Genomic DNA, 25,349 nt, shown 5'->3' with positions numbered 1-25,349 from the left:
TGAATCTGTTTATAAAACTTTAATGCGACTGATTTAGTTTAAATACCATCACACGAATGTCAGTGCATCTGAAACATTATCAGACAGCTGCTTTAACATCCTATTCTCAAGACTGCAATCAGTCCAAGGTGACTAGTCAAAGATCTCAGATGCCACACTAACCTGTTGTGGAATGGATCTAATGTATTCAGGCTTAATTGGAAGATAACTAGATGTTTAATCACACATTTACTCAGTGGTTTCCAGCCTCTGTATCAGCAGCTTGCGGTTATTGTACTATTCCTCCGGGAGGTGTGGCGTGCCACTCCAGGAGTCGCGACTGAGATTGTGTCTTTTCAGCGAGCCGTACCAAGTTTCACGAAACCCAAACATCCCTTTTCACCCTCTCTTTCTTTTTCCACGCGCTCCCCCTGTTGTTATGACTCCATTGTCTCCTTTCTAAATACCTCCTCCCTTTTAGTCCCTGAGGAGTGGTGGGTTTTCACCTTGCGTTCAACATATGGGGGGCGTAATTTTCTGCTCGTGTTGACATTCTTTTATTGTTTCGTGCACCCGGTACCCACAAACAAGCTTTTCCTCCCTTTAGTCTGTAATTTGAAATTGCACTCCTGCGGATTTGCATTTTCATTCCCTCTTCAAAGACGGCCCTTATCTTGTAAAATGTTTGGCTTGTAAACACTTTAGGGAACCTTCATTCAAAGTCATTATTATACTCCCCAAGCTTGGCGGACAAAACATACAGGTTTTTCTTTTTTGCTGTTTTTGTTTGCAGCCTCTAAAACAGCTATTAAATAGGGTGTGTAATGTATGAAGTAGCCCATGAATTTAGTGGCAGCTCCCTTCCTGTCAGTTTCACTGGAGTGAGCGTGTTTATCTGGCCCCATCAAGTAATTAATGTTGCATTTTTATGCACGCAGATGCTTGTCAAGGTGTTGATGAAAGCAGTGTGGGCCGCTCGCGAAGTGAGAGAGTCTGCCGGTGTGAAAATGAGAGCCGAGGGTGAAACCTAATAATCATCATCATAAGGTTGATGTTTTCCAGAACTGTTTTTAAAATTCACAGAGAGTAGACGCACTTCTCACATTCATCTAGCTTATGAATATAGATGTGCACCTTTCTAACCTGCCAGAACTGTTGAATTCAATCAGTGTAAAATTGAAATGCCACTTAAAAAAAAAAAAAGGTTTTAATGTGATTACCTGTAGGTTGCATTCAACAGAGCCACTCTGTGTCATTTTCCTGTAGATTCACAGAGTTCGTCTGTGATAAAAGCTTGCTTGAGCATCATTATTTTCTCCCATTGTGGCCATTACGGCTCATTACCATCAAAATGAGATGTCATCATATTTGTTTGTTCAGAGGGGTGATAATTACAGGGAGCCTTAGTTGATTGGTTGCCTGACTTACTTAGTTCGACTACAGCCGTGTTTTCTCCAGCTAAAATTCCTGCAGGACTTAAACGGCACTGCTAACCTCTTGCTCTCCTTGCAGAAACACCCTGATGATATCAGATATCTAGCAGTGTGCGTGAAAGATGTGCAAAATATTCATGAGCTCAGTTGGGGAGTATAAAGCAGCTATACAAGGAGAGGAGGCTTTGCTGGAAACAGAGGACAGATTGCAACAGAGATATAAAGATAGTTGAGTTGGCTCAGTGGGAGGGAGAAAAAGATTGAGTAAATACGGAACAACGAGTCTTTTCTATGAAATATTAGGAGTCTGAGTAGCATACAACTGTCAGCGATGAAATATGCACGAGGTTACTTTACTAATCGCCATATTTTATCACACTCCCGCTTTGTGCTCTTTAAAGAGCCAGATGCTTTCTCTGTTGTTTTTTGCCTTTATCTTCCCTTTTTTGTTAATTTTCCCAACCTTCTCTCTCTCTAGTTCCATATTTCCCAAAGTACCCCCCCGCTTGGGCGTAGAGTATGGAAATGAGAACTTGCCCACCCTCCCTTTGCACAGAAGTGGTGATTAACCACTGCACACCCCAGGCACGCACACACACACACACTCTCTCTTGCACACTCACACACACACACACACACACTTGGTGTGCTGACACTTTCATGCCTGGCATCAAAGAGACTTGTAAATCCCAGTCACTCTCACTCTCTGTACGCATTCAAAGAGCCAGCGCAGTAGTAATCAGCAATGGCTCCGTGATGTGCCCATCTCCACCAGGCATGATGCGTGTTCTAAGATGCTTTGTCTTTGTCTTGCACTGAATTTCCAAGTTTATTTCCACCCTGACACCTGCGTAAGCATTGCACAGTCTCACCTGCTGCGACGACCCAATCTGTGCTGATCTGCTTTGTGTGCGATAATGCAAATGTGATCTTACCTTATGAGAGCTGAGTGACTTTAATCAATTACAATATTACTTGCTTTTTTAATCAAGCTTTTGCAAGAATGTCGTAATTTTAGGAATAGATGAAAATTCTGTCAACATTGAAACACTTTCATTAATTTATTTGATCTTTTGAACACAAAAGACGATAGTTTGAAAAGTTTATCATTTTTGGTTCATGTACACCAAGAAAAAAAGGTACAAAAGCTATCAATGGGACGGTAACCTTTTAAAGGGATTTGCTTTGTACCTTATGTACCCCTAAATAGTGAATACCTTAAAGGTGCACATCAGTAACTAAAATGTACATTCGTAGTAATACCTAAATGGTACATGTTAGTAAGTTTTAAAAGGGTGGTACCCAAATGACTGCTTTTGTACCTTTTCTTTTCTTGAGAGATAATGAAAGAATTAATTCAAATCAAAAACTGTGTCTGTTAATATTACGTGATACACCTGAGCTTAAAAACTGTAGCAAATGTACTGATTATTGTTAGTTCATGTTAGTTATGCATTAACTAATGGGACCTTATTGTAAAGTGTGTTATCATATCTTCTTTTGTGTTCTGCAAAAGAAAGTCAGTCATGCAGGTTTAGTGCAACATAAGTACATGCTAATAGAATTTTCATTTTTGGCAGGACTATCCCTTTAATTTACTACATTGCAATGTCTTATGAATTTTTCAGATGCTTTATGAATTCAGATGCTTTTAAACGTTGAGAGATGTTTTAATGAGACACGGTGATCCATATTGCAAGAAGCTTTGTGTCACATCAGATTTCCAGGTTAATTTCCACTCAAAATCTTGCTGCCCCCACCTGCTGTGACCATTCACCCGACCTACGCCCTCTTTGTGTGGCACGTACAGACTTGAATGTGAAGCAAACATCCCATCTGAGAAGTTAACACCTTGAGAAAGTGATCCAATTAGACAAAAATATTTTTAGCAAGCTTTTGCTAGAAGGGCGTGATTAGCATTCATGAATTTACATGCATCTGCTTGTACATGCAGAATTATGCATTTAAGCTCCATTAGACTGAAGGGTGTAACCAAGTATTCAGTTTTGGGGGGTAATTGTGGAGCCATTTAAAAATCAGTGTTGATCAATCAACATTTCTGAATACATAAGGCATGCATATTAATGTATATGGTAGTTACGCCTACTGAAACCTAAAAATTGTAGCCAGACTATATTGTTCCGTCAGTTCAGACGGTGCTTTAAATTAGGGGAGAGGTTTTGTCAGATGTCAAGCCTGCCGAAGCGATTCCTTCCTCTGATAGCACAAGCACACAGCATGGGTGGGGTTCGCCTGTCTGTCTGTTGGCTCACCCCCATTGAGGAGTCTTGGCCTCTGAAGCTGCTCTCATTTTTGAACACACACTGAGGTTCACTTTTTTGAATGTGCCAGTTACATGCTTTGTGTGATGTCCTTCATTTTTTTGGGGGGGGGGGGGGTTGCATGTGTGGAAAGCGTGTCTGTCTGGAAAAATTGTGTGTACGGGTAAGCTTTGTGTCTGATACAGTGTTTTGTGTATTATGCACTCAGCAAAGAAATTAGACACACATGCATGCTATAATTTCTAGCATGTCTGTTTCAGAAGGTAATGAGTGTTGAGTGAGTGTAGCAACCTAGTAAGTATGTGCTTTGTTTTAATATGCTGCTGTGTAGAAGAGAAAGTTTACAGTGATTGTGAATGTACACACACACACACACAGCACTTCCAGTAAGGGTTAAAGGTCAGCCTGCAATGGAAATGGCTCTCCCTGAATTGGTTGCACCTTTTGGGAGTGATAAACTATGCTACGTCCTATTTAAAACATGTTTACATAGCAAAAGCTGTTATTTGCAATATGCATTAACTATAATAGCTGTTTGTCTGGTTTTATAAATGTTTGCTGCTAAACCAACCCCCATTTATTTCCTCCCTTTGTCATCTCCCAGTTCTTTGTGTGTGTGTGTGTGTGTAAGGAAGAGCTCGTCTCCAATATATATCCAGAGCTTTTTCCATTCCTCATCACAAAGGCAGTAGCTATTCCGCTTTCTAAGTGAATAGAGAGTGTGTTCTCATTCGCTCCCATGATCTCCCGAAACAGTTATTACCATTTAAGTAAAAAAAAATGGAGATGAATGCTGATGCTGCAAAAGCTTGACTTAATTCAAGCTGTGAAATTGGCTGTTTTGACAGTATAAGAGACCCCTTGCTTGCTCCATTTTAGCATGCTTTTGTTCTGTGCCATTCTCACCCTGTCTGCTGCTGTAAGGTGGATCTGTGTAGGAATGGTTGCACGTTGGTTGGATTCAATCTCTAGCACTCTTGGTTAGATTTTCAATGAGGATACGATGGGGGCTACACACCCTCTTGCTACTTAAATGCTCTATGGCAATGAATGCCTCACTAATTTTTTCATGTGAGATTGATATATGCAGCATTTACACAATGTCTTTTCAATCAATACCAGTGTAATATCTTACTTTTTAATTTAATCATTTAATTAAGATGTGCAAAATAGTCACATGTATAAGCATTTCTCACCCTCTTTTGACTGTAGAGTTCATCAGAATGCTTTCACTACTGTACCTTTAAGACTGATATATATAAATGACCTCTGTTATGATTTACAGGCATTCCTGTAGGTCAAACAACGGAGCATGGTCCTAGCAATGACAACAGCAGGGATTCAATTCCTAGGCAATGCATCAACTAATAGAATTTGTACCTTGAATGCAGCGTATGTCAGTTTGGAAGAAAGCATCAGCAGTGAATGTAAATACAGAGATTTTCTAGACTTTGTTTACTGCCTTTGTTCACACAGTCATTAAAAATTTAATAGGTATTGATATTTACGTAGATTGACATCATAGCCGTGATGAATTCTGCACAAGCAAAACAACATGTAAAAGTAGTCAGAAATGAATGTGGAAAACTGCAAAGAACTTTCATTTAACCACTGAGCTAAAAGAAGAATTTTAAACTTAGGAAAAAAAATACATTAGAAAGAATAAAAATAAATAAAAAGGAAAAAGCACCAACATGTCAATTTTTGTAACGACTCTGGTTTGACTATCATCAAAATGTGTCATAGCTTATATTAAATGTATTTTTTAATAAAAGATCAAGGAAGATTTAAATTTTCATGATATGACCACTTGAAAAATTGCTCTAGAATCTTTTTTTGCTGACTGTGGAATATCTAAAACAGGTCAGTTTATTATCAAAGTGTTTTTTCCACTCTGAATGCAAGTCAGCATCATTTAGCTTATCCAGATTCTGTTGTGCAAGACCCTGATGAAACAGGTCATGACTAAGGCTAAGAAAAATCATCTGGCAATGTGTAGGCTCTCTGAGCTCATTCCTTTTGATCATGATCATTAAACGTGGATAGCATGAGTCCTTAAGCTAGGTAGACAAGAGACACAGTACAAAGCGATGTTCAGATTTCAGCCTTCATAAACAAGGTGGCGCATGAACTCTCCAATCCAAAGCATAATTGAAAAGAAGTGGCTAATCTCAGCAGCATGTCAAACTGTCCTTTTCTTACCCACCATCCCTTTGAAGGTGGAGACAAGTTAAAATGTTATGCATACTGATAGACTCCAGCTTCTCTTGATTTTTCCCCCCTCCTTTCCTTTGCTCCTTCTCTTCATCTCTCATATACAAGGCCCTTAAGACTTGTTGGCTTCTGTGATATGAATTAAAGATGAATCTTTCTTTTCCCTCTATAACTTTCTTGCTTAGATACTTAGTGTCCTCTAATACTTTTTCTCCTTCAAAAATGGAATCATGTTTGGCTAACTGGTATAAATTAGTCAAGCCTCTATCTAGACTTGTCTTGAAGGCAAGCATATCTATTACTATTGCTCATACTTGGGGTTAATTGATTGGAATGAACTCCTATCCCTAAATATTACACCTTGTCATGTAACTCATCCTGCACTACATGTGACATGGATGTGAGTGATTGCTCAGATTGTCTTGTTGAGAAGAGTTGTACTGTGGAGGTCAATTTAGTTCTGAAAAGTGAGCAAATAATACGTGTAAGTTAGGGGCCATTCGCATATCGCGTCTTTTGCGCGCTCATTTTCGTAATTTCCAATGTTTGCGCGTGGTATGCGCGCTCATAATGGAAGCGACGCGGTCGCGACGCGCACGCGGTGCAACAAGCTCGTTTTTTCCAGGCGTGTCCGCACCGCATCCAGTTAAAAACATCTCAAATTTTCAGAATTCCGCAAGCGCACCGCAGGTCATGTGACAAGAACTAACCAATCAGCTTCATCCTTTCCCATAACAACGTTGAAAGCTCAGCCAAGATGAAGGAACAGCTGACCATAGCTGTATATGGATTGCCGTTTTGAAATAAATTTAGTAGCAGAGCTACTGCAAGCGATTTTTAGAGCTGCAAATCCATTTATCCTTTGCTGAAATTTCCGCGTCTTCATGGAGAGAGCACGTCATGGTTGCTTAGCAAAGGCAGATGCCTCAGGGGCGAAACTGCCCGAGCGCTTTGGAAAGAAGGAGAAAACGGCGCACCTAGCGTTTTCCATGAGTTTTTAGGCGCGATATGTGAACGGCCCCTTATAGAGCAGGGCCCGGCAAATTTTTGGGCATGGAGCGCCATTTTTTTATTTTTATGGTTAACCACTGTGCAAAATAGTTTTAGTTGCTAAATTCAGAAAGTAACTAAATTCAGGTTCATTGTTTGTATCTCTCTCTACAGTAAAACACACCTACTTTGATTTGATTGGCCATCTCAATTATTTTGACTGTTAGACAGCTGATCCGAAGCAAAGCCACTGGATGGCAAGCCTGCAACCTTTAGCCAAAAAAGAATAATGGCTAATGCTTTGGCAGGATGCATGGAAGGAGACCAGAGGCCGTTTTGTTTGAATGTATGTCAATGAAGGAGTAGTCTCCTGTAGCTAACCTTTCAAACTGATGGCAGAACTGATGGCAGAACTGATTGGCCGCTTTGAATGGCATGGACCACCCAAGTAGGGCTGGGCGATATATCTAATGATATGATCGTGCGCATCTAGTCAGTAAATCTGGTTCCGTGATTACAGCTAAATCGCCATCCCCTGCTTTCAAATGGAGCTGCATTTCGTAGACAGTTCCGTAGATCACTGACACTGACACAATATCGCGTTCATTATCGCCTTTGATGAATACGCAATATGAACGCGATATCGCATAGCTTGTCAGTGATCTACGGCTCTGTCTATTAAATGCTGCTCCATTTGAAAGAAGGTGATGGCTATTTAGCGGTAATCACAGAAGCAGATTTACTGACTAGATGCGCACGATCCTATCGTTAGATATAGAGACCATAAGACTGACAGATAAAGCAACCAATCATGTTTTGTTTTGTGCTGCATCATATTTAGGGGTGTGTAAATGTCCCCACAATAACAGACCATGTGTAAAACTCTTGGATGTATTTTAAAGATTTTATGGTGCCAATTTAAAATATTTTGCATACTTTTGAAAATCCAGCGTTCAGTTGATCCTGATAAGCACTTACTGTCACAGTAAACACAACTGCTTTCTTCTGACATGAGGTGGTTTGGCCTTGCGGCATATTTGTTTCCAAGCGAAACGTTAAAGAATGCAACAGTAGCCGTCTCCCATAAATCTAGTATAATTCAACCAATCCGATGACGACTTTGAAACTCCCAAAGTGTTTCCAATTTTGTGTGCTGTATGCATCAGTCGTTCAGCCAACGATCTGTGGGTGTGACATTTGAGGCTGAGAATAATGAAAGAGAGGCTTCACTTCACTGATTAAACAGCTTTTTGGAGGAAAGAACTTATCATTTAATAAATCGACACCCTCTGTTAATCTTCAACACGTTTTAAACTAAACAATAGTTTTGGATTGAAATATTTGAATTTAGAATTTGAATTAGAATTTATATATGTATTTATTTATAAGAATCACTGAAGTTTTGCAACAGGTGGGGTTCAGCTTATAGCACCTCTTATTCATTCCATTGCCGGTCTTTTGTCTGGTTTTAGATGATTTTTGGGCACTTTTAAGCTGGGAAACACACTAGCTCCTTAACTCCAGTTAAACCAGTTAAGACCAGCTTAGATCAGACCACAGAACCAATATATCCTGGTTTAAGATTATATCCCCCCCCCCCAGAAAGTAAAACCTATAGTTTTGGGGGTGGACTTTTGATCTGAGCCACCTAGCAACCATGTATCACTGACCTAATAAACTTTGAACACTTTAGCTGTTGCATAGTAACACCCTGGAAATCACCTTGTATATCGTATCAAGTACATGGTGACATGTTAAAAACACTTAAAACGCATCACTGACCATGTAGCAATTGTAATGCATTATGACATTGAGTTCTGCATGGGATATGCACCAAGCATTTTCTGAAGACAGTTAAAATCTAGGTGTTATTGCATCAGATGGTTCTTTATTTTCTCTCTGTTTTTTTTTCAGAGGTTGATAAATGAATGTAACAGCTGACGCTCGTGACTTTTGAGTGGTTGATTAAAGCAGTGTCTGTTTTCTGTTTCATCAGTAAAACCAAAAAGGCAACAGCTACAGGCATCATGCATAATTTAGCACTTAACTTCTTCACATCTCTATTACTTTTCTCAGCACTTTCTCATATTTTCACACACACTCACACACACACTCTCTCTTTCTGTTTCCCCACTTACCCTCTCTTTCTTTCTCTCTCTCTCTCAAATCTCGATAATTCTTAAAAAGGAATACTCCATGTGTTCTCATGTCATCTTGTGGCAGTCGGACTCGTCCAGTAAACAGTGAGACGATAAAAACACCAGCAAAGAATTTTAATGATAAGGAGCCTGCATCTGGTGCACTTTGGTAAGTTTTATCAGCTGCCGTTGCATATGCTGCTCATACGCTGGCATTTACACTTTTCTGAAGTAAACTCCAGTACTATTGCATGTTTCTTGGTCTCAGAGGAGTTTCTTTTATTGCACTTGACCAAAGCCTAGCAGTCTCACTCAAGCACCCTTCACTGCCTGTGTGAAGGTGGCAGGACTTTGAAGAACAAAAGAAAATGTTTGAAGCCTGTAGTTTTTGTGCTGAATGGTGATGTGCTGCAGTAGGTATTCTCTGTGGTGTTTTTCTGTTAACTTAACATTTGTCTTCTCTCTCTCTCTCTCTCTTTCTCTTCCTCCCCTCTCTTGCTCCCTTTCTTTCTCTATATCTTTATCCTTTTCTCTCGATCATCCATCTGAATCATCTCTTCTCTCTGGTTTCCGCTAACACTATCTTGCTTTGCTTTCTGACTCTTTTCCTTCCTTTTCATGTGTTACTCAACTTTCTGTGCCCTTCTCCCTCTTCCTTACTGTCTTTTCCTGTATCTTCGCTTCCTCCCTATAACTCTATTCATGCACATTGCCTTCATGTTTCTGAATTTGCTGACTAACCTTTTTCCCTGTTTACGTTTTCACCCGATCCCTCCATTCTGAATTCTTTTTCTTCCTGCATGCTTCTTTTCAACTGCCCTCTCTCTCTCTCCCTATCTTCTTGATCTCTGCCTCTTTCAGCAGGTGAGGGGGTGCCATGCCAGCTGCTGCTTCCCTGTTGCTGCTCCTCGCCATCTTGTGGTGGCCTCTGGTATTGCCTCTGGCCCCCAGTCATCTTCAAAGCCCCCCTTCATTCATCACCCTTAATGGCTCCCGCCTCAATCACCTCCTGCTTGATACCCATTCGGGCCACATCTACGTGGGGGCGGTAAATGTGCTCTATCACCTCTCTCCAGACTTGCAGCTACTCTCCTGGGGCAAAACGGGGCCTAAACTGGACAGCCCGGACTGCCTACCACCCATTGACCCCACTGATTGCACCCAGGCGGAAACTACGGACAACACCAACAAGCTTTTGTTGCTGGAAGAGATCAAGGGAAAGGATCCGCTCAGCCTGATTGTGTGCGGGACGGTTCTGCAGGGCATCTGCGAGAAGCGAAGCTTGGAGAATGTCTCTCAGGTGCTGTACAAGACCGACAACCCCGTGGACACGCAGTATGTGGCAGCAAACAACCCTCGAGTGTCCACGGTTGGTGTGGTGGTTGAGCAGAAAGATGTTCTGCTTATGCTTGTTGGGCGGGGCTACACCAGTAAGGGACCTGGTGGGATCCCGCCAATCACGATGCGACGCTTAAACCACACTGCTCGAGCATTCTCCCACGAAGAACTTGGAAAGCTGGTTGTTGGTAGCTACTCCGAATACAACAACCACTTTGTGAAAGCTTTTCACCACAACAACTATGTCTATTTTGTGTTCTCTCGGCGTGACGTGTGGGGCAAACGAGAGTATCGGACATATGTTTCAAGACTCTGTGCAGGCGATCCCAATTTCTACTCTTATGTGGAGGTGCCGCTTTCCTGCGGTGGAGGATACAATCTGGCACAGGCAGCTGTACTTGGCTATCACCATGAACAACCCACGCTGTTTGTGGCCATGGCCATGGGGCAGGCATTGACTCCCACACCCACAGACAGGACAGCTCTTTGTGTGTACAAGGTGGAGGAGCTGGATAAAGCCCTGCATGGCGCCCAGCTACTCTGTTACACACAAGAGGGCAAAGACGCCAACAACAAGGAGAAGGCATATATAGAGTACGAAGTGTCCTCCAGTTGTCTGAAGCTCCCGCAGGTAAGTTGTTGGCCTTGGTTAGTAGTCATTCCTCAAAGAGGATTACAACCGACTGTAATTCATCATGTTGTTCTCAAAGGGCCTTTGATGTGTCATCTGATCCAACTAAATTGAAATGTTGCTCTTTTGCCAGATTTTTTTTCAAGGCTGTAGTTCCCTAATCCCCATCCATCATTCACAATCAGTTTAATTTTAGACCCCTCTAAATAACAGCAGAATTCCAACATTAGCCAATGAGATTTAGTTTATGCTGTTTTCTTGGCAGAATATTGAACTAAGGTATATGCTTATATTGCCAATCTTAGGCAGTCCTACCCACCTACCTCAGCATGGCTTCAAAAGACTTTAACAGATGGAGGTAATAGCTCCGTGAATGTAGTGGCTTTTTAATGAGGGTTAAATTCACAGCTAAAGAGCGATAAGTAGGAATATATTGCTCAGGGAAGCTACAAGATATCGGCCTATTAGCCAGGTCATGTAAGATAGCAAGGTGTGGGGTTTCTTGGCGACAGATCAGGGTCAGCTGGGGCTTTTTTGTGAAAGGGGTGTAAGTCTGGGCGAGTGGCAGCTGCCTCAGTGCAGACACAGATTAGCATCCAGCTGTCTTCGCCAGTGTTAATCCGCACGGCATAACAAATGCAGCGGTAGCTTCCAGATTTCTGCATGTTACAGGGACGATTTTAAAACTCTGTGAGTTTTCCATCTTCAGTTTATGCTACTGAAAGTTTATTTGTCTGTAACGGCCATTTAGCATAACAAAACAAGTAGTATCAAAATGTTTTTGTAATTTTGGGTATGCAGTGGTTTGTGTAGTTTATGGTTTGTTTTAAGTTTGGCCAATGAATACTGGAGAATTTCTAAAAGAAAAATCTAAAGAGGTTTTGTTTGAGAGAAAAGGATGGGGAGGGAAGGAGTTACGATGACTAATTTGAAATTGGGTAATGTTCTGTGTGGAAGGGGGTGGCGTGTATTAGTATGAGCTTGGGAATGAAATGGAGTGGTGTCTGTGTGTGTGTGTAGCCTCTGGGAGGTGGTTAAATCCAGCTTAACGTCACAGCTGGTTTGACTTCTGCTGACCCACATCCTCTCTGGGCTCGCCGTCCCAGTGACCACCACACACAGAAGCCCACTGAAACTCTGACCTCAAAGACACAATAATGTAACCACTTCTAATGTGTATGTTTCAGTGTATCTAAAATATGACTTTAGTCTGTTATTGAACTTGACATAAAAAAGAAGATATTTAACAATTATCAAATCAAATTTGGACCTTTGCTCCATGTACATAATAATTTTAACACTTACTGTTTACTGTTCCAAAACTTTGTGACATAGCATTTTTGAAGATTGTAATGATTGTTTTTGTCTCCCAAACAATTGCAATGTATGGGGGACTACACGCTGTCTACAACCAAATTTTGGTCCGTTCCTCACACAGCATTATCATATGAATTTAGAAAACTTGGAATATAACCCAGGACTCATGTTGATTACTTTTCTCATCCTTTCATGGTCCCTTTGAAGCTTGAATGCTCCAGTCTCAGTTAATTAAATTGCATGGAAAAAAGTTAAATTTCTCCTTATGTGCACAATATCCAGGAAGGGGTATTGAGAAAGGAAATGAGGTTCAGTTCTGATTTCATTTCGACTTTATGTTCAAGATTTTCATGTTGCAAATGTAACAGTTATTGCCATCTCAATAATTCATTGGAAGTTCTGCAGAATGGATTGCGATCTAGTTTCCAAAGCATTAGGTGTGTTTGTGTATTTTACCTCCTTTGACTTCAATTGTGTGCCACTGTTTCGCTGTCCTGTGTGGCCACTCCCCTTGGTCTGTTAGCTGAGGTATTGTTGTGCATGTCCATCCACTGACGACTGAATAACATTAGGTCAGGACACACAAACTCCAGTGAGAGTGCATCTAAAATCACTCCCAGCCATGGACAGGTGATGGGTTGGGTTTGACAGACACCATAATAAAAGCAGCTGAGCTTTTTTAATATTGATTTTTATGCACACAGCAAGGACAGGATGTTTCTGGCACTATCCAAATCTTCATAGTTGACTTTGGAAACTTAGTGCTTTTCCAGTTTTTAGAGCTCCAACTTAATATTCTACTTGCATTTTGGATTTTAATTGTTCATAATATGTCATCTGTCAGGTTTTTTTCTCAGTATTGGAAGCATGTGGGCACACAGCTGTCTGTCTGTGTGATTAGCTCGAACCTCATTATTTCCAAAACATTTAACATTCATTAATTCCTAAACTGTTTATATATCCTTTGACCGATTTCCAAGTAAAGCCAAATTGTATATATTAGAAACTTGCATGCCATTGCATTTAAACTGCCAGTCAAAAGTTCGGACACACCTTCTTGTTATTTATTATTAAGGTTCCATATCTTAGCATAGTAGCGCAGTCATTAAATCTATGTAAAAAAATAAAAAATCAGCTCTTGTATTTGAGCATCGTGCTGTTTATATGCTCTGCAGACTCCGGAAATTCTTTCAGCCAACTTAATGAGGTGCATCCTTGGATGCTTTTTAAATTTATTGAAGGACAAATGTGTCCTTGATGGTTACTGGCAGCTTTTCCTTCACTATACAGTCAAACAGGGCCATCACCTGTCACACTGATGCTGGGGGGCCAGGGTGCCCAAGCCTCTTAAACAAATACACCATGTGGATTTAAACATACAAGAAGGTTTATAACTTTGAAGCAGAAGACAATGCAAAATAACTCAATTTAGCACTCACAAGCTGTTTTCGGTGCGTACAGAAAACCGTGTCTCAGACAACACGTGAACACAAAATAAAGTTCTCTTTTGCGTTTTCTTGCATTTCAATGGATAGATGCACACAAAATTATGTCAAAATTTCCTTGAAAACAGTTGGTAATGTCTTAAGTGAAAGTAAACAGTTGAGAAAGAAGTCTTATGTGTGTCATTATGCTGGATAATTTACTGTGCCAGCTGCTGTCGGTCTCTTTTTCAAGAAAAAAAAAATCGAGAGAAAAAATCACTCTCTTGTGATCACGCTCTTGACTAAATAAACTTTTTTAGCTTTATCAAGGATTAATCTATATTTAATTTATACAGTGATGACTATGCAGTGTTATTTTACATTTGGTTGTTCAATTTCTGTACCTGAACACCTACAAACCCAAAAAGCTGGACCTCTCTAATAAATGTGCAATTTTAAATTAGCCTTTAAAACTATTTCATGAATTCAAACTTAAGCATTTAAATTGAATAGTTTTGAAGATTAAAGTGTCCAGACTTTTGAATGGTAGTGTAGTTTAATGTACTGTACGAACTGCAACTCTCTCCCAATAATTTCCTCCCTATTGTCACTGTCAGTAAGGGTAGGCAGAAATTGAGTCCTCTGCAGTAAATAAAGTTGTCAGCAGTGGCGTATAATCAGTTTATGGGTTGGGAATCGAGAATGGGTTGTTATTCAGAGACCTTATGTATAAATATTCTGGAACTGAGTGGTTTTCATGACATTGGGTCCTGTTTACAGTCTGCATTCTTCCCCTAATGCAGAAAGAGCACTGCATTAAAACCATACTGACAGTGTTTTCAAGCACTTTTACTTCTAAAGTGCCAAAATGTCACGTTTTAGCCAAGTTGAGGTTGCAGCCTGAGTTTAATATGATTAGAGAGAGGAAGACTGTTGAATTCCCAACTGCTCCCATCCCTAGTTATTTTCCATCTGCTATAACCATGAACTGTGTATTATAAATGTATTTGATGGTAGATATAGGTAATGTAATGTTTTTGGGGGTGTGCAGGACTCTCTGAACAAGTACCCATGCGGAGGTGAACACACACCCAGCCCCATCGCCAGTGCCATTGCTCTTGAGGCCACGCCCGCTTTCACCTGGACTCCTCCCATCACTGCTGTCACCACGGCAACTGAAGTTGGCCACACCATAGTACTTTTAGGAGACAAAAATGGAAGGTTGCATAAGGTATGACTTACTATTACCTATTATTAGCCATGCGTTTTTTTTTAATCTTGCATCATGCTTTAATGGCACTAAACCTGCAATTTTTGTGTTAGCAGCACAAATCCTTAAACATTAAATACCCACTATCCATCACTGAAACATAATGGGAAAAATCAGCATGAACAACTGAATTTTAAAGGCTGTGTACTATCATTAAATACTTCTTTATTCAAAAGCAAACACATGGAGTAATCATAATCTGTCATTAAGCACTAACTCTCCAGTAATGAGCAAACCACCCTACAGCAGGGTAATATTATGTTATTAAAATGGGTTGGTTCAGTCAGAGTTCAGATAATGTGTTACATTATTTATCAGGACAAAGTTTTGGGGAGGTTTTTTTTCTTTTCTTTTTTTGTAAAATGCTTTGCAGTTTGGACACTTTTGTATCCTTTATTTGAGGCCTACAGTTCAAGGCCACTGCAAATGAAGATCAACTTTCAAAGCAAAAAACAACAACAACATAAGTCGTCACAGTTAGCTTGAACTGTCACATTTGGACTTAGGCTGCTAATTAAGGCAAATGGACAAGAGAGAACATGCAGGTCTCTCAAGCTCTGTGATCTTAGAGGTGAAACAGTGTAGAATTTATTTATGAGTCATGGAAAGTGAAAAGAACTACATGATGAGCAACTCTTACACTTGGTTTCAGTTATAGTTCATCAAAAACTCATCTTTCCAATGTCCGTATTAATTAAAATATTTATTAAATGATGTTTTCTGTATAACAACAGATCTGTCAAGCACTATAAAAGTGGTCCATATGCCCCAAATAAATAAACATTTAAGTAAAGGTTTTTACAGAAAATCTTCTCTTTCAGCAAAGCTCTAAAATGCCATTAAAAGTTTATGTTCAGAAATTTAGACATTGATGCCAAGTTTTGCTGTTCAATAACAACTTAAGCAGCTAGAGGCTTCAAAAGACTTGGAACAAACCGCAAAAGGATGATTTAATAATGATTGCATTGTTATTTTTTGGTTGAATTATTCTTAAAGATCCTTAAGGCGGAAGATCATAGTGCAACATTCATTCAGACTTGGGAAACACATTCATTTTGTTGCATTACAGTAAGCGAATATATTATGATCTGCCAATTTTGCCTACATTCAGTCTGAGAATCTGGGGTCTTTACTGCTAGTGGTTGGCCCGTCTGGCCTGGAGGTGGTATGAGTGTGTGTCTGCATGTAGGATGGAGTGTGTGTTTGTGTTTGTGTGCGAGCGGCTGCCTCATCAGCGTAAGAGGACATGTTCTGAATGCTTATTGCAAGCGCCTTGGGGAGAACCAATCCCAAGGGAGCCGGTCACATGCAGTGCGCTCTGGATCAGCTGATAGGGGTGGCAGGAACCGCACTTTAAGTTTTTCATCCCTCAATCCCCTCTGGTGCTGTATGAAATATTAACGGCCATACTCTGAAACAGCAGCTTGTTTACCACCCAAAGTTCTCCTCAGGCAGAACTTATCACAGACAACCAACGGTATCACTTCCCCTGCTTGCAAGATGTTGAGAAACATACCGGGCTGCTGAGATTGCAACTAGCCTGAGCTTTGTGTCTTTTGTATATGCATATGTATGCGAAAGCATTGATTCGCTTTTGTTCATGCTTTTGAATAAACCACTAATTGTAGGTATTCAAATTGAGCGCATAATGTGCCCCGCAGCGTTTTTGCTACAGACATAAGTGATACCTTAAAACGTGGTTTGTTTGGAAAAGTTGTGCTTTATATGCCTTTTTTTATTGCAGGTGTTCTTGCATGCAGATGGTACCGGTACCAAATATGACACAGTGGAGGTGGATGCAGAGAGTCCCATTAACGCTGACCTGCTGTTGGACTCCAACAAACAGAACGTCTATGTATTAACTGAAAGAAAGGTATGAGAGACAAACAACTTCCTTTCAACTGCCAGCAACTGAAACACGACATCTGTTACATGCACGCTCTCAAAGGAGAGATTACACGTTTACTTTGACAAACATCATTTGAATAACAGATTTTTTTCTCGAGATAAAAGTCTGGTTTTGTTTTTTGCATGGTCAAGTAATTGCCGTTGGATTTTTCTTGGCAGCCAATCAGAATCGGAGATTGTTTTCACACTCTTCGCTCATGCAAAAGTTGCGTCCTCTTGCGCTTTATCAGTTTCCATTTCGAGAACGCTGCTCAGGGCCTCTGATTTGTATTTGTGTGTGTTTTTAGGTTACAAAGCTCCATGTCGCTCAGTGTGAGAAGAATTTAGACTGCCACTCCTGTCTGTCTAAAAGAGATCCCTACTGCGGCTGGTGTTCGCTGGAGGGCAGGTACTTGAGCTCACCTGACTGCTGTTACACATCACCGCCTGCTCTTTCAACACTCCCTTCCCATCAGGCCGCACCTCTCCTTTTACATAAACATCTAATCATATGGAGATCATTTACATAGATCTTTGAGATATTCATAATTTTTCAACGATTTCTGCTTCCACAGAACAGCAGATATTTGTTTCCAGTTCAAATATTTATGCAACTCTTTTTTTTTTTTTTAGGAGATTGTTCTATGATTTCTATGATTTAATTCTACACAACTGTTCAAAAGTTTGGGGTCAGTAAGACATTAATACTTTTGCTCAACAAGGATGCATTAAATTGATCAAAAGTAACAAAAAAATATTTGTTCCAAATGATTTCTATTTCAAATTCTATTTTTCAAATTCTATTTTTTTTTAATGCATCAGTTTCCACAAAATTATATAGCAGCACAACGGTTTTCAGCATTTATAATAATAAGAAATGTTTCTTGAGCACAAATCAGCATATTAGAATGTTTTCTGAAGGATCATGTGACACTGAAGACGGGATAAATTACATTTTAAAATATGTTACAACAGAAAACAGTTGTTTTATATTGTAATGTATTTCACAATAACACTGTTTGTATCGTGTTATTATTTTCTTTCTTTCTTTTCAGTCACCAGGCTTTTGTTTTCCCTACATTGTAACTTATACTTCAAAAAGCTCTAAAGTGCATAAAACAAGTGCAAAACAGCACCATAAAAGTAGTCTGGGCACTATATTCCAAGTATTTTGATACTATACGAAAACTTTTTATGAGGAACAGACCATTACTAACCACAAGCAATTCACAAATAATTGTCCTCTCTGCTGTAGCTCTTAAATTTCCTGAATCCTATCATCCTAGCAATAACGGCTTAAATTCTGTCTGTTCTCACACAGACAGAAGCTGTCGTATGGGTTTAGAAGACTTGAAATATAGCTCATGAGTCATACGGACTAACTTTGATGTTTTAAAAGTGCTTTTATGTTTTGTTTTGGAATTTTTGTTTTTGAAACATAAATAGCCGTCCACTCTTGTTACATGAGAAACAGAATCTCAGACACTGTGACAAAATAATATGGTGAGAACAACATAAACAACATCATTTTTTAACGTTTTCTTTAAACACTGCCTGCCCAGACGTTGACCTATGATGCTTTAATAAAATATCTCAAAAGCTCTGAGATGCCTCTCGAGTTTATTTTACGTTCAACAGAGCCTTATCTCATTGTTTCTTTATGTATCAGATGCACAAGAAAGATGGACTGTGCACGGCACGCTCAGCATCACCACTGGATCTGGAGCTACAGCCGTGAGCACCAGTGTGTGTCCATAGAGAGTCTACACCCCTCCATCCAGAGCAGAGAAGAGCAGACACAGGTACAAACCCTGATCCCAGATCACCGCCCACACTCTGCTGTCACATTATAGCCTGTGAGGTCTTCACAGCATCCTGAGAGAATTTTAAGAGAATTTTGATATGCCCCATCTCGAATTCTTGCTTCAGTTGTAAATGCATCAGTACACTGGACTCAAGGTTTTCAACTGCATAGTAACATTCTTGTAAGGGGTCAGATCTCCGCTTATGCAATACTAACGGATGGTTACATAGAGTGAAAACCTTGGTCTTAACAAGCGAAGCACAAAAACCTCACCAGCATCCAAACAAAAGATTCAACAACATCTCTTATTAGTATTCACAAGACCAACCATGGCCTTGCACATTCCTAAAATGGCCATTAAATATCTGATGGTTTTTTCTTCTCTGCTTTCAAGGTCTCTTTCACGGTTCTACAGTTGCCGGTCTTGTCAAAGGATGAGTCTCTATCTTGCGCTTTTGGGAGTTTGGCTGCTCAGCCTGCGGTTGTCATAGAGAATAGAATCACATGTCAATCTCCAGCTCCAGAGCAGCTCCCGCCGAGTCCGCCAGGCAACGGTGAGCCACGCTGACATGATCGCATTGCCAAGGCCGTTTTATCCCAGCTACCAACTGTTGAGCTGAGGGGAATGAAACCCAAACCATTTCTTTTCAAGAGACCATACTTCTGTTACCCACACAATACTTTTTTTTTTATTCTTGGTAATCTGAAACTGGCTATCATGATTTTATCTAACTGCCCAAGCACATATTGTGCGATAATTAGTTTCTTAGAATATGTTTGCGTGCATGTTGTGAATGTGCATTGGCGTGGATTTATAGACATTTAAAGATACTTCTGTTGATTTTACTGATGTTGAATCTGGGTTACAGGGATTATTTTGACTTTATCTTCTTTGCTGCAACTAGAAAATGTGATTCTGCTGGGAATATGTACTAAAGCTTTTAGACAAACAGCCCTGAGATCCTAACAATGAGTTATGTGTCTCTCTAGAGTATACAGTAGGTGTACAGTATTTACTGTGCAGGGATGGTTAAATTCATGTTAAATATTGAATATCATGTACTCACATTTCAATGTGGAGAATCTAGGTCAAAACAGAGGAAGTTTTAAATATTGTTGGTTTTGTCATATGCTTTGCTGATTTTTGTTTATTTGTAGATCACGTATCTGTTCCAATTGCACTGAGGTTTGGAAACGTGACCATCTCGCATACAAATATCACCTTTTATGATTGTAAAGCAGTCGGACGGCTCAACGCTACCTCACCGTAAGCACATATGCACACAGAGTTCATTCTTATGAATAAACTCACACTTGCAAAATGCAATGTTTAAGAATTTAAATGCTTGTATCATGAAAAACCCTTATATTGAAGTAGTTGAACTATGCAGACATGCTCTTACACAACAGTTCATCTTTACAGAAGCGCACCTGCAAAATATTGGTACTTTGATGTCATAAATTAAGCTTAATAAATTGCATCAAATGCAATTTAATATTTAGCAACTTTTCCTTTGAAATGAGAGTGAGCAAAGGTCACAGAGGTCATTTTACACGTTGAGGTCTTAAACCTATACTAACAAAAGCAACCTGTTTAGGTGAATCTCATACAGCCTGTAATTAGGGCTGCACGATTAATCAAACGCGATTAATCGCAATTGTCATGCGCATTTAGTCAGTAAAGCTGGTTCTGTGATTAGCAGTAAATCTCCATCACCTGCTTTCAGGTGGAGCAGCATTTACTACACAAAGCCGTAGTTCACTGCTATGCAAAATCGCGTTCATAAATGCAGACGATATAATTGTAGGATTATGAAATCTACGAAATCGTTCGCTATTAGGACAGCTCAGTGAATTGTGGCTCTGTGTAGTAAATGCTACTCCATCTGAAAGCACGTGAAAATACCACAATTATTAACGTTTTAACTCCAAATTTACTTCATAACGTCATTCGAGTGTGTAAAATAAATCCTTCTGAGAGACGATGTGGCTTCTTAAACAGAACAATTAAGGCACACAATATTTCATTGTATTCTAAGCAGTTATAAAGGCTATGTCGATTAGCATTTCATTATAGATATACTTTATTATTAGGGGTGCTCCGATCACGATCGGCCGATCGTTAATGCGCATCTCGTCAGTAAAGCCGGTTTTCTAATCAGCGGTTAATTCCATCAGGTGCGTGATTTCACATAGAGCAGCTGTTACTACACTGAGCCGTTGTTAACTGAGAAGATGCGCCAATAAACGCTGAAAATTAACGTCATTTGCGCATCTTCTCTATTAAAAACGGCTCTGTGTAGTAACAGCTGCTCTATGTGAAATCACGCACCTGATGGAATTAACCGCTGATTAGAAAACCGGCTTTACTGACGAGATGCGCATAACGATCGGCCGATCGTGATCGGAGCACCCCTATTTATTATGATGATAATTTTAATAAGAAGAACTCCGATAAACCATATATTGCCGTAGTCGTGTGTTTATTAGTCACGCTGAATCAGTGAAAGCAGTTACGTTTTCTGTTTATTCAGCTGCAGCTATAGGCAGTTTCTGGATTTCTTCTTCTGGGCATATTTGGATTTTTAGTTCTGCCTAATCGCGATTTAATGCCTTTTGCGATTTTATTTTCGAATAATTGTGCCGCCCCACCTGTAATAAAGAATTGCTTAAAGCAAGACACCACAGGTCAATAGTGTAATCTTTTTTTTCTATTACAAGTCTTAAAATTGTTTAAATAGGCAAATGAGGCATTATCTAATTAAATAAGCACTACATTGCATATATTTCCAGGTTTTTACAGAGGGGGTTTTGGATCTCTCTCTTTATCACTCCATAAATCAGAAATTACTGTCAACAGCCAGAACTAAATTTACCATATTTTTAGGAACAATGTGGTAAATAAATCAAGTGAATGATCTATAAAAATCCCTTATTTGAAAACCTTGTGAAGTTTTGGTATATTCCTGAGAAAAAAAATCTTTTTGAGAAAACAACCTGTAAAAATATGTATTATAATTTCTACATAAACAAATAAATTAACATTTAAACGTGTAATTTAGAGGTTTTCTTTCCACTAATAAGAGTTTGAAATATGAATGTTATGGAAGTAAAAAAACTGTAGTCTCTTGCCTTTAAGAAAATAAAGCTGAGTTTTTCTTGGCAACTAAGCAAGTTGATTTCATTACTATAATGTGAAGAAAAAAATAAATGAATTATCATAAAAAAATTACATTTAAATTTGTAAGTGCTTATACATCATTCATGATAGTATTTGTTGTGCTGCATTTAATTTTATGCTAATTAAAATAAAATAAAAAAGCATTTGTATTCAAGTCATTTGTAGGCCCTTTTATGCGAAATATTATTTCCTTTTTTTCCTTTTGGGGTTAAATGCTTTCATGACCTGTTTAATTTAAATGAGTCTGAGTGAGAGGGTGGAAAATGAGTGAAAAGCTGCAGTACGACTATGGCGCAACCGTGACTATCATAATAGATGTACTAGAATTATATACAGTATGGTTCCATGTATTGACTGGCCTCTAGGAACACATTTTCACGTTCATTGTATCGTATGTGATTTGCTGCAGGTGCATGGCGTGTGTTAGCAGTATGTGGCCGTGTCATTGGTGTGTGAAGGATGAGCTCTGCACTCATGCTAAGAGCTGTCCTCGTCAACACATCATCTATAACAGCAGGGTAAGTATCTTTACCATCTCCTGACCGCTAATCGAGATCATTACAGACAGTCAATGGGGTCACGACCTCTCATGATACATATAGTGATCTTTTTTCTCTTTCTCAAGGTCAAAATAAATTCATATTATTATACTTGGAGATCATAAGTAATTCTTTCTTCAAATAAAGGAATAAACATTTTCAGTAGTGGGTTACGCTACCAGGGTATTTTTTTGAAGTACAGTTTACATGTTATGATATTGTAGTTTAGTATATCTGTAACACTGTGGTAGAAATCATGCATTCATGTCTAAGTTTGGTCTGTTCAATCAAAACGCACCTTACACAGATCATTTGCATTAGACTGAATATTCTCTTCTTTCTAACCAACCCTTGCCCTCACTGAAATTCTCATTTTGTGTGTGCGTGTGAACAGGAACAGTCATTGCCCCACGGGCCGGACTCTTGCCCCTGTGTCTGGGCCCTGCAGAGCTCCCCTCTGGTTCCTGTTGGCTTTGACAGCGAGCTCTCTCTGCAGGGCAAAAACCTGGACATATTTGAGGTGATGCTCATCTGCCGCTTATCATTCCACCTCATACATTGTGCCTGAATCAATATGTTGGCCTTGACGTTTCATGGCTGTGCATTTTAAGACGCGATTGTTCCAGGGTGGTCAGGAGGGTCTGGGCGAACTCATTTATGATAATGCATGTGGAATGGGGAAAGGGGTTAGAGATGGCTCGTGATTAGCATTTGATTGTGTGACATGCCGTGTGATATTTTAAACAGGATGAGGAAGATTATGCTTGCGTGCTGGTCATCGAAGGCCAGGAGCTGTGCTTGCCGGCCACGTTGGACCGCAATAAAGAGACGGGGACGCATGTGTTCAAGTGTGCCGCTTATCAGGTGATATTAATAGCGTCCATTTATGCATTGCCACATCAAATTATGCCACAGCCTGTGCAGTTAATATAGACTTGTGCATGTGATGTCTGCACTGATAATAGCTGTAATTTATTTCACCAGCCAGAAAAACACAGCAATTCAAACATGGATTTGTTGATGGTGCCACACATAATTTGTCTGCATGCACCTGGCTGATTATACATTGATTTTGTATGTGTGTGCTTAGTTTCAGTACTCAGGAAAGCAGTTTGAATATTTCGCTCCTGTATACCTGCAGTGGGGGACGCAGCGTATAGACACAGCACCACATCTTCGCTGTGAGTACCGTGACCATTTATGCATGTTCATTCAGTGGCAAAAATAATAAAATTAATTCTCTTTTTTTTTTTTTTTGCACTTACTAATTTGCTAATTAACTTAAATACATGTAAAATAAATATATAATTTAAAAAAAAGTACATGCATGGTCTATATATATATATAACATGTAAAGGATTATTTAAATTCATATATTTTATATTCTGTACAATGAAGTATTATACTTATATGTGTGTGTGTGTGTAAAATAACATTACAGTTTTAAATAACAATTTTGTAGAACTTTTAATACAACTTTTAATGCTCTGTGTGTGTATAGTTTTAAATATACTACCGGTATATATAACTTTTTAATGCTATATATCATTTGTTATTTGTAAATTTGCTGTTTAAAGTGTGTGTGTATATATAATATATATATAAAAATTAAAAATGTTATATATTGCACATATATATGTGTGTGTGTGTGTATTTGTGAACCTGGAGCACAAAACCAGTCGCTGGGGTATATTTGTAGTAATAGCCAAAATAACGTATGGGTCAAAATTATAGATTTTTCTTTTATGCCAAAAATCATTAGGATATTAAGTAAAGATCATGTTCCATGAAGATGTTTTGTAAATTTCCTACCGTAAATATATATTTAAAGGTGATTTTCTCAATATTTAGATTTTTTTGCACCCTCAGATTCCAGATTTCCAAATAGTTGTATCTAATATTTACATCCTAACAAACCATACATATCAAAGGAAAGCTTATTTATTCAGCTTTCAGATGATGTGTAAATCTCAATTTCAAGAAATTTACCCTTATGACTGCTTTTCTGGTCCAGGGTCACATATATATATCTACATACATACAAGTATTAAAAAAGTATTGTTTTATGTTTTTAAAAACTAGTTAGATAGCAGCTAGTAACAGTTTTGTCCCTCTTGCTTGTGACCTAATTGAGATGAATTTGTGTCTGTGTAACAGTGCAGCTGTACGACTGCTCAGTGGGACAGTCCGACTGCAGTCAGTGTCGTGCGGTTGTGTCTAATTACGGATGTGTGTGGTGTGTCGGTGAAACCCCCGGCTGTGTGTATAACCAATCCTGCACCAGCGGAACCGTGGACACCTGTCCTCCTCCTAAAATTACTGAGGTACACATATGCATGGTCCAAAATTAAATTGTGTGGGTGAATTTAGAAAATGTGTCACCAACTATGAAACTTCATTTTGTGTTATTTCCTTAAAGATGCCCTTTGTTGCCAAGGCAATGAAATTAATTAACTTTAGTTTTTCTCTTGAGTATTTGAAGCAAACCATACAGCCAATTCTGTCATTTGCATAATCAAAAACCTGTCTGTGTGTCAAAACAACATCAAAGTCGTGGGTTTGATTCCTAGGGAATACACGAACTGATAAAGCACATACTTTTGGATAAAAGCTTCTCCCAAATGTATAAATGTCAATGTGAAGGCAAAAGCTGTCATCATAGTCACTGATCATTTCATAAGTGGACAGTTTGTGTCGAAGGATCTAGTTTGAGTGTTCAATAGCAATCTCTGTGTGTGTGTAGCTTCAAATGCACAAGCATATAATTATATTGATTTATTTTCTCAATTTACTTTTGTAACTGGTGTTTTCTGCATTGTGTTTTTGATTAAATAAATAGATCAATTAGCGCGTGCTTCAAGTGTATCGATGAGACCACAAAATTAACCACAACATCAATTAAAACAAAAACATGAAAATAAT

At 39.1% G+C, this 25,349-nt stretch overlaps 1 protein-coding gene across 1 annotated transcript in view; it reads left to right on the top strand.

The window, feature by feature from the left end:
- Window positions 1-25,349, top strand: part of LOC113074161 (plexin-B3-like) — a 42,314-nt gene that overhangs the window by 692 nt on the left and 16,273 nt on the right. Inside the window, 12 exon segments of the mRNA XM_026246913.1 lie at window positions 9,898-11,005; window positions 14,798-14,977; window positions 16,761-16,889; window positions 17,212-17,312; window positions 18,573-18,705; window positions 19,102-19,261; window positions 19,866-19,974; window positions 22,298-22,406; window positions 22,822-22,947; window positions 23,175-23,291; window positions 23,518-23,608; window positions 24,585-24,751. Of these exon segments, the coding sequence (XP_026102698.1) occupies window positions 9,914-11,005; window positions 14,798-14,977; window positions 16,761-16,889; window positions 17,212-17,312; window positions 18,573-18,705; window positions 19,102-19,261; window positions 19,866-19,974; window positions 22,298-22,406; window positions 22,822-22,947; window positions 23,175-23,291; window positions 23,518-23,608; window positions 24,585-24,751 (2,514 nt within the window). The 5' untranslated portion in view covers window positions 9,898-9,913.

The sequence above is a fragment of the Carassius auratus genome, unplaced genomic scaffold (assembly GCF_003368295.1).
Source record: "Carassius auratus strain Wakin unplaced genomic scaffold, ASM336829v1 scaf_tig00013767, whole genome shotgun sequence".
In the NCBI taxonomy this organism is placed as follows: Eukaryota; Metazoa; Chordata; class Actinopteri; order Cypriniformes; family Cyprinidae; genus Carassius; species Carassius auratus.
This window is presented reverse-complemented; position numbering and strand designations above follow the sequence as displayed.